This window comes from Dendronephthya gigantea, unplaced genomic scaffold (genome assembly GCF_004324835.1).
Source record: "Dendronephthya gigantea isolate DGI-Jeju-01 unplaced genomic scaffold, DenGig_1.0 000001F, whole genome shotgun sequence".
NCBI lineage: Eukaryota > Metazoa > Cnidaria > Anthozoa > Malacalcyonacea > Nephtheidae > Dendronephthya > Dendronephthya gigantea.
The window spans coordinates 2064886-2085614 of record NW_021163011.1 but is presented as its reverse complement, the minus strand read 5'-3'; the positions used below and the strand labels follow the sequence as shown (position 1 = coordinate 2085614).

The window sequence follows — 20729 nt, the reverse complement described above, 5'->3', positions numbered from 1 at the left end:
AGGCGGACTTAATTGGGAAATAGAGGGATTTGGGAAATGTCATTACTGACGAATACCACGAGTGGAGGGTCTATAAATGATATATTATACCGAAAATTTGCTGACATTGAGAACGTAAAACGTACACAATTCTCGCGAGGTGCGTGTCGACTTCCATGATTATTATTCAGCTCTTACTTCTAGCAGAATAGCAGTAAATACGTAGTGGCCGCTGTTGTGAAGGACAGCGCTGGGCACAATAATGGTAGAACGTAGTATCTACTAGTAAATACCGAAATACCATGATAAATTTAATCGGCGCGTGGCCAAAATGGCGTATTTTAATTGGACAATATGTATTTGAGGCAGTTCACTGATTTGAGGTAATTGGTAATCACTGGACTGACTGGCAGGTAATACTGACCAGTAGTGCCCAGACTTCTAATGGTGTGAATTCAATATGGCGGCCAATGTGAAACTGCTGTCTTTAGCCGCTAGTAGAGAAGTTTTTATGAGTTCAGTGCAGTTTGTTTTGGGGAACTGGCCAGCGATTCGTGTGTCCGTAGAGCAATGTTTTGGAGGACAATACAGTAGGGAGAAGGAGAGATGGTTACAAGAGGTTATATACAATGTATTTATGGAAAATGGTATGTATGTATACATTAATACTGTAAGACACATTAATACTGTAAAGGTCTGTTCACACGACCCAATTTGGTTGGGTCTATTAAATTCACTTCGTATGGAATATAGTTGGTTATTGATGAAGCAATAGTCGGCTTCAGTGGATTTGCTGCTCATATACATACATTACAAGACAACAGACTATAAAACATCCATCAGAAGTGAATTGTTGTGAACAGACCTTTATTGTGTCTCAAGTATAATAATGGCACGATTAATGAAATCTTGTTGAATTATTTGAATCATATGATGTATACCGAAATGATGTTTACCTAGTGTCATTGCTAATGCTGTCTAATAAGTATAGAAGTTTTTCGTGGTTACCTCATTAAAGACTTGTTTTTGGACAGCACTGGGACCTCACATTGGGCAGCTCAATTTTATTCATAATTATCTTCATGAGAGGCAATTTTTATCACGAATCCTGTATGGTTGGTTGTTAATCTTATAAATTATAATGCTTTATTATAGGCTCACTAGATCCTGTGGACATTGAAGATTATTTGGCAGAGATATTAACTAATGAATTTAATGTCATAATTGAAGATGGCAGCCTTGCAAAGGTATGATACATATGTAAAAAATGAATGTCAAATGCATTTGCCTTGATAACCTTGACTGGGTCCTGCAAAATAATGCAACCTGAAGTAGAAAGTCTGTGTTTAAACACAACTGCTTAAAAAAATGGTAATTGTAAAGGAATTGTACTAAATGTTTATATATTGCATTTCTCAAATAAACAATTCTCATGTATGAAATATATCATTTCTCATGTATAAAATGCTATATATATTTCTCATAATTACTATTTGAAGGTTTCTGAAAAACTGTGCCATTATTATCAACTTTGCAAGAAAGGAGAACATGTGAAGGTAGCTGAAGAAATGAACTCTATAAGATTACCGAAAATGAATGTGAAATATGAAGATGGTAATAATGATGATGTGGAAATGCAAGAAAATGGCGTAAGTTTTTCTTCTTATGAACATCATAATACTCTGGAAAATGACTTCGCGTTGATGGCTTTATGCCAGTAACATGCACCCCTGAAAAGTAACATGGAAAAGGGCTCTAAACAAGTTCAATCAACTTAACAACAATTATAACTTTTAGGAGGTTGCAGAACAACTTGAAGAATTGCAACTCACAGATGCCAGAAGTTTGCATTCAGCCAAAAAAACAACAGCTGTTTCTGAGGACAATAGTTCAGGTACAGTATGTGAAACCCATTGTGTGGAAAATTTTTGTTGCTGCAATTATTTTATAAGAACAAATTTAATGTGAGGACAGGTCTTTATATTTTATAAGAACAAATTTAAAGTGAGGACGGAGAAAGAGGCTCGATTTTGTGTTATTTTGTGTTTTGATTTTTATTCAAAAATTACAATGGCACCAAAGCAACCAAGTGTAGTGTCATGACAATTGAAGGATGAGCATTGCAAACTGTTTATTGTTATTTTTGTCTTCAGGTTTAACCAGGACAAATAATGCCTCGTGTGATGACGCAAAACGTGGCGAGGAAGACGAAGGATGGGTAGTTGTGGAACGGGGTCATAGCAGAAAAAAAAGATCATAAGTAACCCATTAAATGTATTCAATCATACCGTTCATGCAGCACTACAGTCTTGAAGTACGTTGAAATTTGCAAGTTGCTTGTACTGTCGTTGTACAGCGCTGTGAAATTACGCAAAAAAGGTATACACAGGTCGAACAGAAACGAGCTTCAAGTCAGTGCTTTTATTTGTTGGATTTCATCACCTGCCTTTCTAATTTGTTGGATTTCATCACCTGTCTTTCTAATTTGTTGGATTTCATCACCTGCCTTTCTAATTTGTTGGATTTCATCACCTTATCTTCGCGAAACGAGGACCTGCCACAGGTGATAGCTACAGAGCATTTCCAAATTTCTAGAACCTCTCCGTACTCAATCGCAGTACATGACGAACATTTTTATGTAAAAATGAATCCAAACGCAGAATTAAGTTCTTATTGGAGCAAGTAGATTTCAACTTTTACCAATATATAATGGAAACGTTTTATCATTAAATTAGATATAAGGGATTATTTGATACAGACTGGTGGTTAGTAAAGAATGCAGGATTAGGGCTAAGCAGTGGAATTACGTACGGGGTCATTGTATCATGCGATGTCGATTCCAGTACATTCGTGTTTAAAATCAGCATGTTATTAAATGACGAAATTGCAAAATATACATGTTATTTATCTTTTTTGGAACCAGAAATATAGCTAGATATATTATACAGTATATAGCCATATATTGTAATAAAATGCTAAAAAATCCACAAGAGTTTTCGTCATAATTTAAAAAAAACTCGTATTTTGTAATAAAATGCGAAAAACAGGCAAGATTGACATAACTTTTAGTTAGCCTTTATTATGTTTGGGGAAATAGACTTAGATAGTTCAGTAGATGATTTTAAGAACTTTTGCAATATTTGATAGGTCGAAAATTTCATCTTCATGACTTTGAGAGGCTCAAAGTTGGTGATTTTCACTAAAACCGCAAGATTAAAAGGACTAGGGTGTAAATCAAGATCTGGTCTTTTTGATTCCATATGGATGCATATGAATTCAGAAGAGATCTTGATTTTATGCAGTCCTGCGTATCTCTCTAACCGGCAAAGAAAATATAGGTTTAAAAGAAAAAAATACAAGGAATAATGTGTTTTAATTCAATGTATATAACGCAGCAGTCATGGGTATTTCAATCGTCAACGAGCATAAACCTCGTAGATTATGTCTGAAATCGCATATTAAGCAAATATCTGTAGTTAAACGAGAATTTATTTCGAGACATCGCTGTATAAAGAGTCGAAATACTAGCTTGTTCGTCGAATTTAAAATACGCTGAGAAAAACGTTCAGTTCAGTTCAGTTCAAAGGCGCGATTTCTGCTAAACGCGATAACAAAACAAACAGCAGCTCAACAATATTTATTTCTATTGTGCAGAAATTATATTAACTGCTGACAAATCGATCATTTTCATTATCACAACTGTCGATAGTTTTGAAGCATATTTAATTTATTACACAGACACACTCTTCGCGGGTATTATCATCTTTAATTGTAATGTGTTAAGTTCTTTATTCCCTAATCAGTAATATAATCCATGTAACCTAATCAAACGGAATCATTTTAGAGTATACATGCATGTACATACATGCAAATATATGAAAATCTGCCTACGATGTTGAGCGTGGTTTTGCCCATTGGAGACGATTAACCAGTTTTCAATTGAATTGTTCAGCCTTGTTTCATTAATGCATCGATGTATCAAGCAAACCTTTTTTTAAAATATCGTCAATATGTTGGATGGGCGTGCAATATAGGGTAACGCGTTTTCACATTAGTTTTAATACCAAAACGGTTTCAAACACCGTCAATTTACAATAAACGTTGAAGCTAATTTGACACATTAGGCATACTTTTCCTTGGATCGTGTGGACAGGGCGTCTAAAGACTAAACTGACTATAAAATAGACAAAAAAGTCTATGACTATGACTATGTGCACACAAGCGTCGTTTTCGGGCGTTTTCAAAATTTTGTCTATATTGTTTTGACGCCTTGTCCACACAGTTCAAGGAAAAATATGCTTTATATTAAAAATTTGCTTCAACTTCAATTGTAAATTGACGTTGTTTGAAACCGTTTTGGCATAAAAACGAATGTGAAAACGCTCGCCGGAAAACCTTACCGTGCATGTGCACATAGCCGCTTAGTATCGAAATGTTTGTCGGAACGAAGCGATACTGAATTCATGCGCATATACTAGCTAATAAAATTAAACATACAAATAGAATATTGTCAAATACAATTAAACACAGCCTTTGCGTTATTATTAAACATACAGCCTCAGTTGTATATTTGCGTCACAAATACAAACTTCCCAATCACTCTTAATTAAAACCGATTAGTAAAACTGTGTTTTGTTTAGCGAAGTGTTCATCACTTCGTCAGTGGCAAAGAGTACCTTGTCAACGCACGCAGCGTAACTGAAGTAATTTTGGACGTCGTACCGACAGGCAATGAGTGGAAATAGCGAAAAAACTGAACAAGATAACGACATTAGCATTTCTCTATCTAAAGGTAATTGTATAGATATTCATAGTACAATTTTTGGTATATAGTTGCAGGCGCCACAGTCGGTTGTTATCTAATACGATGCGGTAACCAGGCACACATGCATTCTCATCATTGAACGAGATTCTCAAGTACAACTTATCAAGCAGGCGGCATGCATTCTCCAGAAACGTATGTATGTCAGGAGGCAGCATTATTGATTGGTTTAAGAAATTTAGCAAAGACGTTCGTATCGCCTATATAATCGTAGTTCAACTATAATCTGTCAATTATCGTGTATATGCATGCATGTTTACATGCGACAATCAAAACAATTCTGTAATTATTAGCGTATGCGTATACTTAGCACAATATATACGTACTACCTAGTGTGTATGCATATAAAGATTTGAGTCAGGTATAGCCTGGTAAATTAGGATTCACAAAATAACTGCTATATATATATATACCAAAACTTCATGGTCATTCCTCCTCTGGGTATGTAAGTTACGTACGCAGGGTGTTCAGGTCCCACACGCAGATCTATTTCGTATATCGGTATTTGGAGATGCAGGCAAAATAATGATTCTACTTTCTAGCTAACATGCAGTTCTACCCAACTGAAACATTTGGCTATATACTGTATATATAGCTATCGTATACATTTCCACGATAGCAATTTTGGTATAGGTTGGCTGAGGCCATGCATGTTCACCTGCATGGAACCGGACGAATTGGGATCGTGCAGTCCGGTTTCCTCGCAAATGAACATGTAGAACACTAGAACCGGCCAAATTGTCATCCATTTTTACCGTTTGAACACCTGAATCTGTTATTTCAAGAAAGGAGGCAGCCTGGCAATATTCAGATGTAAACACGATTTCGAAGTGGCGAACGTGGAGATCTTGTCTCATATTATAATTTCGTATTATACAGGGTGTATAAAAAAGCTGCAAAACCACTTAATATGTTATATATACGTTCGCTAAGTTCGCTTCTGATCAATAACAAAAAATCCTAGGCCCCTCGGAATTATTAATGGTTTTTTTACACCCTGACTTAACTCGTCAAATTTACGCATGTTTCTGTTGTCATTTTTTTTAGTGAACATTTGTAATAACTCATCGAGGCGCAGCTCAGTTATACAAGCCATTCCAGATTTACAACCAGCGCAGGCGAAGACGTCTAAATGGGCACTTGTGGCGCAGAAACTTAATGTAAGTTAGTAACACATGCAGTCACTGATCCTATACGGTACTCCCAATTTTGGCTGTTTATTCGAATAACTGTCAGAACGGGAAACAGAAAATTGATTACTGATATTATAGTATTCCATGCAGAAATTTTATATGGGTAGGCCACTCAACCACTGTCAGTTGTTTTGGTAAAAAAGAGCACAACAACAACCGTGGTCTCGCTTTATTTAGTTTTTATCTTGACATATTTTTAGTTTTCACTCTTGGTTTCATGTATATATATATAACTGTAATGGACCTTTTCATAAGAATGCATAATGTAAATAGAAATGTTTGAAACTCAGACTGGGGCCGGTTGTTCGAAAGGCGTTTAGCTTAAACGGTGGACAAGTTCAAAATGGAAAAATAGATTATCGATTCATTGAACAACCGAGTTGAAATATTTTGATGTAAAAAGTTTATTTTTCAATGCAAGTACAAATTAAACGCATAAGCTACAAGTTCAGTCATTCACAAGATCCACTAGATCCATGAGAGTATTTTTAAACTTTGGCTTATCCACCGTTTAAGCTAAACGCCTTTCGAACAACCGACCTCTGATGTTTATTGCGAGTTATTTCAATCTGTCAGCAAGTATATGATTCCACTGCATGTATTTGCCTGGAGTGCGAACACAACCTGAGTAATGATAAGAAGACGCGGTTCTTTGACTTTGTGTCTAAGTTCCATCTAGCTCCGATGTAGGTGGCAAAAAATATCACGAAATTTTTGCGTTATATGTGACATGCTTCTAAACATTTTCTTTCGATTCGTCGTTCCGTCTCAGTCGGAACCCCAACGAGTGAGGAATCTAACTGGCGTTTGGATTTTTTAGCATACAAAAAGATCAAAAGAAGTAAAAAAACGTCGGAGTAGTAACGTAGATCTCGCAAATTCCCTGGATGGCAGACGTGGAAGAAATGATCTAGTCGACAAACTTGTTGAAAGCCTAAAAAAGTCTGCCGGTGATGAAACAGATCATTCAGAACAAGAAATTGCAAATTCAAGCGGGCAAAGTGACGACACTGATTGCCTGTGTCTATCACGCCTTTCAAGCTACAGAAATGTATTTCGACTTTCCGAAGTGATAGGAAGAGAACTGAAGGTAATTATTCTGTATATAATTTTCTGAAAACCTGTGTGTACAATCACTGTGCATGGTTATTAGGTGGGGTGCACGAGATATATTCAATCTTTTTTATAAGGACGTAGTAGTAAATTTGCTATGCAGGGTGGCAGGGAAGCTTAGCCCTCCCAAAATGCATGAAGAACTTTTGAGGCATATTTAAACAATAATAACTAAATAGAACATGAATAATCGGGAGTACCGGTATAATATGTTGTCAAATATATACTGGTATAAAACAGGTATATGATATGTTCGACCTTGGTGATAAAAAATAGTGCGGGTCGAATTCGACAGTGGTATAGGTCAACTGTACAGGAATATCATTATAATATTTGACCACCTTGGTGATAAAATATTAGTACAGGTCAAATATATACATGCATATGGTATATTCGACCGGCGTGATAGAAAATTAGTGAGTACTTAAATGATGAAAATGTAGCCAACCCAAATTTTGTCGAAGAAGATTTCTCATCGTTGTCATTGGCGTTCTTTGCATTTCAGATAGATCCTCTACAAAGGTTCAGACGCATCGCTCATCTTGTCAGGCTGTTGGTGAGAGTAAAATTGCTCTATCAGAGGTATTTTAACGCTAGATAATTCTAAAGGGGCCTCAGCTGCGTAATAATGCAAACATGCAAGCGCTTAAACGTTTATACACTTTGAGAATTTTTGAAATGAATTGTTATCTATTATGATTTTTGGCACTTCACTCGATGCAGGTAGATTCTAGAGGTTTTTAAAGGGTCTTAATTTCGAGTGAAATTATACACACTTTAAATTCAAGCCAGGAACAGTTGTGCAATACTCAGTGGCAAGAGCATTGCACCGGCATCGCATATAAGCGTAGGTTCGACCTGAATTGTTGTCTATACTGTCCCGTATTGCAACCACAATATTGATTTACCTTTGTTTAAAGGCGCTGTTACGCTATGCAATTTTCCTTGCAACTTGCAATGCAATTATAATTTTGAGGGATGTTAATTTGTAAAGAGTGTTCAAATGCTATGAAAATGTAGCGGATCGTAAGAAATGTTCGGATTTGACAACTTTAGATGCCCCAGGGGTAGCAATGCAAGTTGCAAGGAAAATTGCATAGTGTATTAAGACCGCCCTAATGAATATTAAAAATATGAAACATTTGAAAATTTAAACCAATGTGCAGAAGCTGTTATAAAATTCCTTAAAATTGAGACATTTAGTTTCAAGATTTATAGCATAATATTTATCGTTCAATTTTTTGTTTCTGCTAATATCAATTACTTGCGGAAATCATTAAATTGTGAAAATATCACATCTTTATTTTGGATTGGATAAATTTCATTCATTTCCTGTAAATGTTTAGATTCTGTTGTAAAGGTTCATCTCTGACAGTTGCAGTTGAAGAAATGATTGAGGACAAGATTGATAACGCAAAAGTCGAGACAATTTTTGATCCTCTTGATTTCAAAGCGTTGAAAGAGGTAGATTTCTGTTGTACGATTCCCTAATTTTATTTTAATTGCTCCCGCGCAGTTGACATCGCAAATTGATCACATGAATTTCACCTCGTTATGACTTCCACATTAGGTTCCTCTAACTAAAGATGCGATATATTTGCTCTCATTGAATCCATCAAGTCGCACAAGTGAACAAATTCAAACGGTAACGATGGAACGCTTTTGCTTATGTTATACCATGAAAGCAATTATCTGAACCATCCGAAAATGAAGAATTCCATTTCATGTTTCTGTTTTTTCTACACAGGCAATGAAGGCTGTGAAGGCAAGTGTTCCTGCCTTTAACGAATATCCATTGAAAATGCAAAGACAGCTTATTTCAGTTTGTTGGTATGAAAGGTAAAAAGATTATGCATTTACGTTTGGTCGTTTCGTTGGTTCTACCCTTTGGTTCTGCTTCATTGTTTACTAATATTTCCGCATTACGTTTCCGCATCACGCATTTGTAAATATAATTCTCGACAAAACCATTGCGGGGGGACTAACAGAAACGACAGTAACGGCCAATAACATGCATGCAAGAGAACGAAGATCAAACAGATTTAGCAAGGGGACGTGATCTCGTGAACGTTAAGGACGTAAAAATCGCAAGTAAATGGCGCAATGCACCTAATATGGACATGCCGCGTCATGTAAATCTGCATATTATCAAGGAGGTAGTGCCCCGGATCTTGGAAGCGTCACGTTCAACCAATTTAATTTAAGCGTAACGTTCCCAATTTAATTTGGGAGCGTCACGTTCAACCTAATCGCCAGATAGGTTAGTTAATACTTAGTTTAACAGGTCCTTGAATGATAGCAGCTATACTCTGGTTAGCTGATCAAGTAAACCTGTATAAATATTGTATATTATTATTATTATTATTATTAGAAAAGTGTCGCACACTATGCCAGGCACACAGTCTTAACTCAGCCTTACGTGTGTCACGTTGTCGTTTTCTCCATGCAGCATTGTTAAATAAATTTATTATTGAACTGTTTGTGCATATCCCTTAGATTCGAGGAAGGTCGAATGATAATACGTCAAGGTCACCAAGCCGAGTGCTTTTACTTTATTCTCTCAGGGATTGGTAAGAAATTGTCATATAATGTTTGGTAGTAAATTGTTTACAGTGCATGAAATGAAACTGATAAACTTACTTGGAACTTAGAAGAAGTCATAACTTTCTTGTACACATAACAAATTGTGTAAATTCGAACATGTACTTATACAATATATCTTAACTATAATGCTCCCAAATATAAATAAGCATGCAATCCATGCACTCATGCACTGATTTACAGCTCTTTTTCAATCATCGCAATTCGCAAGGGCAAATTCGGAAGCTCGCTGCGAGGGTTTTATCCAATAAAAATGCTTTTAAAATGTTAATTTGAATGAATTTAATGCAAACACTTTTGTTTGCAGCACTCGGTTTTGGGATCAGTCAAAAAAGGCCTTCGCCCTAAAATATATCGCGGTCAATGAAAATGTTTACAGGCCCTATATATAATGCGGGTTGTCGACCAGGGGCCGGTTGTATCAAGCCCGTTTAGCTTAAACGGTGGTTAAGTTCAAAATAGAAAGCAAGTCTATCGTTTTACTAAACCAGCAAACTAAATGTTTCCAACCTTAATACAAAGATATTGTTTACAACTACATATTCAGTGCATAATACTTAAGTTGACTTATTCAAGAGAGATGTAAGAGTGTTATTTAATTTTGACTTATTCACCGTTTAAGCTAAACGGGCTTGATACAACCGGCCCCAGACTGTCCAGACAGGCGTCATTAGCCCCATTTACACTACACTCGATTTATTGGCACGGCACGGCTAAAATGGGTACCCGTGCCCAATTTTACTAGTGCTCAGGGTACCAAAACAATGGCCGGGCACGGATGAAGTGGGCACGGGTACCCATTTTAGTCGTGCCGTGCCAGTAAATCGAGTGTAGTGTAAATGGGGCTATTATTTATATGTTTTACACATATTTTAGTCTTGATCAATAAGACGTTTTACATAAGGCAAGATGGTAAAGAGAGGACAAAAAGAGTTGCTCGTTTAGGAAAAGGGGCCAGCTTTGGGGTAAGGCACATGGATAATTTGCATGGAGAATTCGACTTTCATTCACTTAATATACATGCTTCATTGACAGTCCTAGCAGATTGAGAACTCCGTTTATATTTGAAACTGTGCATTAAAATCGTGCATTAGGATACAAACAAATTGCAATTCACTGAGAGTTAAGCTTCAATCATCCACAAAGAATGCAAAGTATATTTGAGAGAGTAACTTAAATAAGCTAAATAATTTCTTAACGGTTGCAGTTCTCTGAAATAAAACAAAAGCAAAAGGCAAAAACCCAGTTAATTTGAATTCCACAAGTTGCTTGCAATTTGCATGTTTACACGGCATTTTATTGTTGTAATCTTTAGGAATTGGCTTTGTTGCATCACAAATGCAGAAACGCAACCGTGGTTTGTAAAGACGACGTATCGTTGTTAGCTGTAGGGCAAAAGGTATATATACGTGCAAAGATTAATAAATGATGTTGTCTATTCATAGCCCAAGAGAAAATAGAGCTACGCCACTCTATTGACGTACTATATGAGGATAGCTTTTATTCCTAAGAATTTGTTTCTTCCTTTCCTACCTGTCACTTATTCTAAATGAGAGATTTAAAATACGAGAAAATATTTGAACATCCGGAAGAACGACTGAAATCTCAGTTAATTGGCGTTGGATAAACCTGTCATCTGTGCATGCAAAGCAGTTTCTTAACAGGCGATATCTTCCTTATAGGATTTCTGTGATATATTTATGAGTGAAGGCGAAAGGAAGGAGCCAGAACACATAAGTTACCTAAAGTAGGGAGCTTTAATGAATGATGTTTTTTCACTGAGACGAACGTTTGTATGTTAGTGTCGTGCTCCACTGATATCCCTTGAAAATGATTCTTTATCTTTTATAACACTGGTGAATCTATATGAATGTTCACCCCCTCCTGAAATACGCTTCTAGCCAGGCCGCTGGTCCAGCTGATTTGAGATGACGCCGGACGTCATAGGTCGTCACAACAAAAGTGAGTCGTCATGTGAGATGAGCCGTTTGTCAGTTTCCTTGCGTCTAAAAGTTTTAAATTAGTTAGGCCTTAGGGCACCCAATTTTTTTTTCATTACGCAATTCACTAAAAAATAAAAATCTTTCTGTAAAAACAATGGAATTATCAAGTCAAAGGTTTCAGTGAAGTACAGAAGTTGAAAAGAATGAAGGAAATAATAACTGGGTTTTGCCGGGGTTGTGGCTTCTGATTGGCTAATTTTCTTTCTCAGATCAGCTGGTTACATCGAGAATTGAATTGCGCCAAAGAACATTGGCATTGCAATAAATAATAAAATACAATTCGACAACTAGGAAGCCGCCAAATGAAGTAAAATATTAACGTAAAAATGAAGTAATAAAAATATTAACCTCTGACTTTAATTTCAACCCCACGGCATGGTTCTTCATCTGATTTTTTTTTGTTTTGTAATTTGTGAAGAAATTTCTTTTTTATTAGGTCAGTTTCTTACCTAAAGGACCTTCCCTTGAATGAACTAAGTAAACAAAGAGATGCTTGCCTATTTCATTATTTCAGGTGATGCATGATGCAAAAGTAAAATATGGTGTTTATATATAGTTTAAAAAAATAAGGAAACACACAATATATATATATAAACTACGGTATATAACGTGAAATTGTTATAAATTTCCATTATATCTATGCATCCTAGAACGACAAAATAATATAGCTTACTACTTAATTGACAATTAACAAAAACTGGAAAGTGAAAAGTAATAATTTATGTTATGTTATATTTTACATTCCTTTTATTTATGATTGTCTATTGATCTACTATTGATCGACCGACGAATTTCATCAGAGTTTTCTTATTTAGGCGAGGTTTAGTTATGGTGAACAACAGTGAGTCCGACTGGATTTACATCGCGAAAACGGTAAGGCTATTATCATATGAGACTATTAGACGTGACGTTTTCTGTACGGTGCCGACAAAAAGAAGCAAGAGTCTGCTTATACAATGCAAAGGAATTTCCTTGCAATTGGTAATCACGAGGGAGGAATCTGTTTTAATAGATATATTATGCATTCTTTTCAAAAGTTCTTTGTTTCTCTCTTTTGTCATTGCCATCCCCCTCTGAGGAAAGTCATATGCAAGTCATATGGAAGCCCTCAGAAAGACACTGAGGAGAGTATAGAGATGTCTGTCCATGAAGGTACTTGTTGAGGCAAAATGATTAAATGAAGTTACGAAGGGGTAAACTTTTACAGTCCCTTTCATCTTTCAACTTTATTTACACCCATCATATCAAATGTTACCAATTAGTGCCCCTTACATCGTAATCGGCGAAATCATAAAAGGGGTGTACTTATATGTCTTTATGTGGTCTTTAAATTTCTTCTCACTGGAGTTTTAAATAAGGAATATACTCCTCATTTTGTTGGTCGAACTGTCGAAGTATAATGCTCACTGTGCGAGGATACGATGTTTACCAGGAATATGTTTTTTCATATTTTTAGAGACATTTATAGTACATGCCAATGACTTTTTATAGGTATAAAGAAGTGTCCATGCATATTGATCCACACACATATGGCAAGATATAATACTGACACAACATATCTTAATGCATGTCATAGCTAACACGATGTGAGCTAACGCCAATATAATATTCATGCGTCAATTCATGCAGTTGCATCTGTAAAACATCGTCTTTTAAGCAAATCGCGTGAGCATCCAAGAAATATATGTCAAGTAAGAGATATCTACCATGTTTGCAAGCAACGACACATTCAAATAAACTTACTTTGCATTTAGGGATCATTTCGAGTTTTAACGAAGATAATGAAACGCAGACTAGATTCAAAACGGCCCAACACTCACATACCATTACCATTGACGAATGACTTCCCACTGATCTCTATGAGTGAAGCTGAACGGATGAGAACCATCAGTAGAGGTATGATACAAACAAGCACTTTAATTGTTTTTGATTAATTATTTGAAGATTTTTATTTCCTTTAGAATACCGCTCGAGGCCAAATGCAGGACTGCCGCCCCTTACAGCAACATCGGAGGTTAAAGCGCGTGATCAAAAATTGCCAAATCAAGCAACAATAAAAGCGGACAGCAAACATGGTGTAAGCAAAAATGCAGATTAAAATCACTGTTTACCCTAATAAGAATTGCAAGTCAGTGACCTCCTGCGAGTGGAACTTAGAGGGTGGATAAAAAAGTGTATCAGCCCCACAGCATGGACCCGCATGATGCTTCATCTGATCTGGAAATCTTCAAGCCGTGCTGTCTGCATGCAGATTTGAGATAACGCGCAAAAATGATGCATCATGGTGTAGCTAACTTCAATTTATATATATCATTGTCAGTTTAATCTGAGAACCTTGTCTTTCACATGATATAAATGACATACATTGGAGGTCAATCTCTTGCATAATAGTCTTTGAAGTCATTTTTTTGGAAATATGGATCTATATTTAGGGGAAAGGCAGGTACATTGTGGTACAAGTTGAAGTGTTGAAACCTAAAGACCAATTTGTAAGTCGTATATAGTTAGCTAATTTCATTGAGTATTTTAACGTTCTCAGCACGTTACATTCTGACGTTGACGAAAACGATTGGTGTAAGTAAAAGTAAAAGTCCTAATATGGATACCCTGTCTAATACACAATTTTATTCTTGACACACCAGGTATGGTTGTACCTTAACCTGCACCCAATAAAAAATTGCAGTAACAGCGATATAATAAATATCACTCCTATATATCTTTAGGGCCTATCGTCGCTGCTGTTCAACTCGAAATCTGTTCAATGCCATCTGGTAGGTTACCTCTTCGCATGCAAAATGCCTGTAAATCGGTTCAAAGCGACTTAGAGAAGGGTTAAATTAATAGGGTTAAAAATAATATTAATTCGGTTTTGTGTGGGTCACAGCAGTGAAACTTTCACTCATGCATGAATCTCTTGACTTCTGTAGTTTGTTCAGCAATATCATAATATACTTTTTGGCGCAGTATCGCATCGTCCAAAGTATGTTATGAGCATTTATTCTGTCGATCGTCGTTTGTTTATCATTTTTACTGTGATTTTTTGTCCCAAATAAGAATTTTTTCGCAGAGAATAAAAGAGATCTCTATAGTTAAAAATATTAAGTTGTTTAAAACAAAAGTTGGAACGTGATATATTGAAGAAAGTGCAATATGAAAAATATTCACGGGGAACAACCACCATGCTCCATTTGATCGAATTCCTCAATTTTTCTCTTGCACTGGCTTGACATATCATAAAAGGGCTTTCAATATTTAATATACTATGCAACTTTATAACGTCTTCATGATCAGAAGGTATTAAAGAATGAAATTCGAGCTTTCAAATCGAGCAAAGCAAATGTTCATTCAACAAGAGTTCAAAGAGAAGCACTTCATACATTTTCGCATACTGAAATCAGATAAATTCTTCCCTGATTTTTCGTTTCCGCCAATTATATTTACTCCACTGCTATGCAGAATTGATATGAATAGTTTTAATGTTCTATATAATGTTCTTTAATGTTCGTATCCTATACATAAGTACTTCCAATTTTAAGATAATAATTATTTTTTTCAATCGAAGGTAAGCAATGGTGGAGAATGCATCCTTATCTCCAAAGAATGGTTATTGAGGCACGCAAGTGAAACCACACTAAGAAAAATGAGGGCCCAGGTATTTAAGTCTTGATTGACAAATTGAATATTCGCCACATAATCTTCGCGTGTTTATTGGGTATATAAGAGGGTGATTGAGTCACCTCTTTCAGACTATAAAGTTGAAAAAACTGAATTGTTGAGAGCTGAAACCTAGTGCTTGGACATATTTAGAGTTGGAGTTCTTTTACTTAGCTATATTCACAGATTTAATGGCGATATTGTACTCCTGCACGGAATTAAAGCATGTCAGTTTTATACATGATATTAATTTTATCATTGTCTTTATATTATGTTTATTGTTTACTTTAAATTATTTCCCACGTCATTCCCCAGATCCCTCCATACCCAAGTCAGGAAGAATTGCAACAGCGTCTGGTAGATCAAGCTAACTGGAACTTCTATAAAAGTCAAACACTTAATGACATTTTACAGACTTAAAGGATGATTATCGATGCCGGTTTAGTGGTCTATACATAGCGTATTTTTTATACGCGAGTATATAATCCTACGAAATGTGCTATACGTGCCAAATTATATAAAGTAAACCTTCTTTTCGTTGACAAAGCAGTCAGTTGGACAAAGCGGGCACAGATTCTTCTTTATCGAGAACAAAGCAAGAATGGTAATGAGTGATGATCGTAATGAGTGATGAACTCTGGTCTATTTCTTTTTGAAAGTTTCGTACAAGAATGTAGTCAACCCACCTGCCAGCAACGAAACCAAACAGAGCATTCAGTAAAGGAGATATCAACTTGCAAAAACCTCTTGAACATCTGAACAAACTGCAGTAAAGCGTACGGTTAGTTGTCAAAGTGCGATGAAGGATACATGTGAAACGTGTGCGATGAGAAAACAAGCGATCTAACCCATTCCAAAGAAAGTTGAACACAAAGCGAAGAAAGCTCGCGACCTTATCAGTTCACTGGACCTCAACTATTCAGACATCCTATAGGTCCTTTCGAAGTGGCTCGGTTTAAGTGCATGGAAATACGCAGTTACATTCGTCGACGAATACACGCAGTCGAATTACGCAGTCGAAGTGCGTAGTCGTTAAGAACATCAGGCACAAATTTATATATATTAGTACAAAAATAATCTTTAGTTGCACTTCTGATAATACGTATTATGTTCTGAACTAAACAAAGAATAAATAGTACAAGCATGTGATTTATTAATACTTTTCATAGACTAGATTTTCATCACAGCTTTCCTTAAGACTTTTACGAGAAAATATTGAATGCATTTTATTGAATGCATTGAAGCTTTCCATGCAAGGGATTGACAAACATGTGGCAGTTATTAGCGAGAACATTGTATTTTCCAAATTCTTGCTTGTAGGCGTTACACTCCTGCACCTGGTCACTTGAACATCGACTCTTACCTTTGGGTGTAAAATCCCAGGTTATACCACACATTGATGGAGAGCGATTCATGCCGTCTGGCAAAGGATAAGCGCCGCTTCCCCATTCATATATTTTTCCTCGAAACAGTAGAAGGCTGTGCTTTATTTCATAACAACCGACCATATCAGACTTTTTTCCACTTTTTGAGTCTGGCTTGACACAGCAGCCCAGGAATAAATACTTCTTCGTCAAAAAAAAATCTCGGAGAATTTAAATAAAGTGAAAAAATGTGAATTTTTTCAGTCTCGGGAAAATCACCCTGTCAAATTTTCGTGAAGAAAAATTAAGGTAAGTAAACATGAGGTTTTTAAAAACGGAAAATTTTTAATTTTTTTTTCCATCTGACTTTCTTCATTTTAAGGCCTTTTAGAAGACACATGTTTTTAAAACTTTTTTACTTGTGCTTTTCTTTCTATTTTCAGGTACCTTTGAACGCGATAATTTTTTTCCATTTTTTTAATTTCAAATTTTTTATCAATTTACAGTCTTTCTCAAAGACCGAGAAGTCTTTTAACTGTTTTAAACTTCCAAATCACACCAAAATTTTCCAGGCTAATTTTGTTGCATTGCCAGGAGTTAAAACGTTTGTCGTCGGAGTGAGGGACAAACGTCTTAACCACTAGACCACCACATCATATGTCGAAAGCTATTGTTCTCTATTTGACCTAATCCTTTTCGAAGAATTTTAAATTAAAGTAGTATCGGTTGGAAAAATCAAACCTTTCCCATGCAGGATTCGAACCGCAGCCTTAACCACTGAGCTACCGCAAAAACTTCTATCAACATACAATCTGATGGCGCAGTGGTTAAAGCTACTGCCTACTAGGTTGTGAGGGAGGGTTCGAGTCCTGCGTGGGAAAGGTTCCATTTTTCCAACTGAAATTACTATTTAATTTAAAATTCATCGAAAAGGATTAGGTGAAATAGAGAACAATAGCTTTCGACGAATGACGCGGTAGTCTAGTGGTTAAGACGTTCGTCTCTCAATCCGAGGACAAACGTTTCAATTCCTGGCAATGAAAGAAAATTAGCCTGAAAAATTTCGGTGTGATTTGGAATGTTTAAAACAATTAAAAGACTTTTCGGCCTTTCCGAAAGACTGTAAATTGAAAAAAATTTGAAATCAAAAAACACATAAAAAATAATTGCGTTCAAAAGTACCTGAAAATTGAAAGAAACGCACAAGTAAAATAAGTTTTAAAAACACATGTTTTCTAAAAAGCCTGAAAATGAAGAAAGTCAGACGGAAAAAAAATTAACAATTTCCCGCTTTTAAAAAACTCATGTTTACTTACCTTAATTTTTTTTCACGAAAATTGGACAGGGTGATTTTCTCGAGACTGAAAAAATTTAATTTTTTTCACTTTTTTGAAATTCTCTTAGATTTTTTTTTGAAGAAAAAGTATTTTGTCTTGGACTACCTGTGTCTGTCTTGGGCTACCTGTGTCTGTCTTGGGCTACCTGTGTCTGGCTTGACACAGGTAGCCCAAGACAAAATATTTTTTCTTCAAAAAAAAATCTAAGAGAATTTCAAAAAAGTGAAAAAAATTAAATTTTTTCAGTTTCGAGAAAATCACCCTGTCCAATTTTCGTGAAAAAAAATTAAGGTAAGTAAACATGAGTTTTTTAAAAGCGGGAAATTGTTAATTTTTTTCCGTCTGACTTTCTTCATTTTCAGGCTTTTTAGAAGACATGTGTTTTTAAAACTTATTTTACTTGTGAATTTCTTTCAATTTTCAGGTACTTTTGAACGCAATAATTTTTTTGTGTTTTTTTATTTCAAATTTTTTTCAATTTACAGTCTTTCGGAAAGGCCGAGAAGTCTTTTACCTGTTTTAAACATTCCAAATCACACTGAAATCACACCAGGAGTTGAAACGTTTGTCCTCGAATTGGGAGACGAACGTCTTAACCACTAGACCACCGCGTCATTTATCGAAAGCTATTGTTCTCTATTTGACCTAATCCTTTTCGATGAATTTTAAATTAAATAGTAATTTCAGTTGGAAAAATGGAACCTTTCCCATGCAGGATTCGAACCCACCCTTACAACATGGTAGGCCTTAGCCTTAACCACCTGGCCATCGGATTTATGTTGATAGCAGCCTTAATATATGTATATAAATGTTTTTTCGGTGGCCCAGCGGTTAAGGCTACGGCCTACCAGGTTGTACGCGTAGGTTCGAATCCAGCATGGGAAAGGTTCGGTTTTTCCAACTGAAATTACTATTTAATTTAAAATTCATCGAAAAGGATTAGGTCAAATAGAGAACAATAGCTTTCGACGAATGACGCGGTAGTCTAGTGGTTAAGACGTTCGTCTTTCAATCCGAGGACAAACGTTTCAATTCCTGGCTATGAAACAAAATTAGCCTGAAAAATTTCGGTGTGATTTGGAAGGTTTAAAACAATTAAAAGACTCCTCGGCCTTTCCGAAAGACTGTAAATTGAAAAAAATTTGAAATAAAAAAACACAAAAAAAATAATTGCGTGCAAAAGTACCTGAAAATTGAAAGAAACGCACAAGTAAAATAAGTTTTAAAAACACATGTCTTCTAAAAAGCCTGAAAATGAAGAAAGTCAGACGGAAAAAAAATTAACAATTTCCCGCTTTTAAAAAACTCATGTTTACTTACCTTAATTTTTTTTCACGAAAATTGGACAGGGTGATTTTCTCGAGACTGAAAAAATTTAATTTTTTTCACTTTTTTGAAATTCTCTTAGATTTTTTTTTGAAGAAACAGTATTTTGTCTTGGGCTACCTGTGTCTGTCTTGGGCTCCCTGTGTCTGGCTTGACACAGGTAGCCCAAGACAAAATATTTTTTCTTCAAAAAAAAATCTAAGAGAATTTCAAAAAAGTGAAAAAAATTAAATTTTTTCAGTCTCGAGAAAATCACCCTGTCCAATTTTCGTGAAAAAAAATTAAGGTAAGTAAACATGAGTTTTTTAAAAGCGGGAAATTGTTAATTTTTTTCCGTCTGACTTTCTTCATTTTCAGGCTTTTTGGAAGACATGTGTTTTTAAAACTTATTTTACTTGTGCGTTTCTTTCAATTTTCAGGTACTTTTGAACGCAATAATTTTTTTGTGTTTTTTTATTTCATATTTTTTTCAATTTACGGTCTTTCGGAAAGGCCGAGGAGTCTTTTACCTGTTTTAAACATTCCAAATCACACCGAAATTTTTCAGGCTAATTTGGTTTCATTGCCAGGAGTTGAAACGTTTGTCCTCGGATTGAGAGACGAACGTCTTAACCACTAGACCACCGCGTCATTTGTCGAAAGCTATTGTTCTCTATTTGACCTAATCCTTTTCGATGAATTTTAAATTAAATAGTAATTTCAGTTGGAAAAATGGAACCTTTCCCATGCAGGATTCGAACCCACCCTTACAACATGGTAGGCCGTAGCCTTAACCACCTGGCCATCGGATTTATGTTGATAGCAGCCTTAATATATGTATATATATGTTTTTTCGGTGGCCCAGCGGTTAAGGCCACGGCCTGCCAGGTTGTACGCGCAGGTTCGAATCCTGCATGGGAAAGGTTCCATTTTTCCAACTGAAATTACTATCTAATTTAAAATTCATCGAAAAGGATTAGGTCAAATAGAGAACAATAGCTTTCGACGAATGACGCGGTGGTCTAGTGGTTAAGACGTTCGTCTCTCAATCCGAGGACAAACGTTTCAACTCCTGGCAATGAAACAAAAATAGCCTGAAAAAATTCGGTGTGATTTGGAATGTTTAAAACAGTTAAAAGACTTCTCGGCCTTTCCGAAAGACTGTAAATTGAAAAAAGTTTGAAATAAAAAAACGCAAAAAAATCAAACCTTTCCCATGCAGGATTCGAAGCTACCCTCAAAACCTGGTAGACCGTAGCCTTAACCAATGGGCCATCGGATTGTATATTGATAGCAGTTTTAGTACATGTCTTATTGCGGTAGCCCAGTGGTTAAGGCTTTTTGTAGGCCTATTTAGA

General features: G+C 35.8%; 2 protein-coding genes across 2 annotated transcripts; both read left to right on the top strand.

The window, feature by feature from the left end:
• The first annotated feature begins 438 nt into the window (after positions 1 to 438).
• LOC114528001 (pre-rRNA-processing protein TSR2 homolog) lies at positions 439 to 2927 on the top strand. The gene is made up of 5 exons (XM_028549637.1): positions 439 to 626; positions 1135 to 1226; positions 1479 to 1628; positions 1777 to 1873; positions 2133 to 2927. Exons 1-5 carry the CDS (start codon positions 440 to 442, stop codon positions 2237 to 2239), a joined length of 633 nt encoding a protein of 210 aa, XP_028405438.1. The 5' UTR covers position 439; the 3' UTR covers positions 2240 to 2927.
• A 1704-nt stretch (positions 2928 to 4631) lies between these two features.
• Positions 4632 to 16503, top strand: LOC114529539 (cyclic nucleotide-binding domain-containing protein 2-like). The gene is made up of 19 exons (XM_028551358.1): positions 4632 to 4771; positions 5849 to 5961; positions 6815 to 7084; positions 7613 to 7689; positions 8454 to 8571; positions 8678 to 8752; positions 8855 to 8946; positions 9604 to 9677; positions 10585 to 10673; positions 11024 to 11107; positions 11391 to 11455; positions 12148 to 12225; positions 12527 to 12584; positions 13466 to 13607; positions 13673 to 13788; positions 14144 to 14200; positions 14435 to 14482; positions 15274 to 15363; positions 15681 to 16503. Exons 1-19 carry the CDS (start codon positions 4711 to 4713, stop codon positions 15783 to 15785), a joined length of 1812 nt encoding a protein of 603 aa, XP_028407159.1. The 5' UTR covers positions 4632 to 4710; the 3' UTR covers positions 15786 to 16503.
• The last annotated feature ends 4226 nt before the right edge of the window (positions 16504 to 20729 follow it).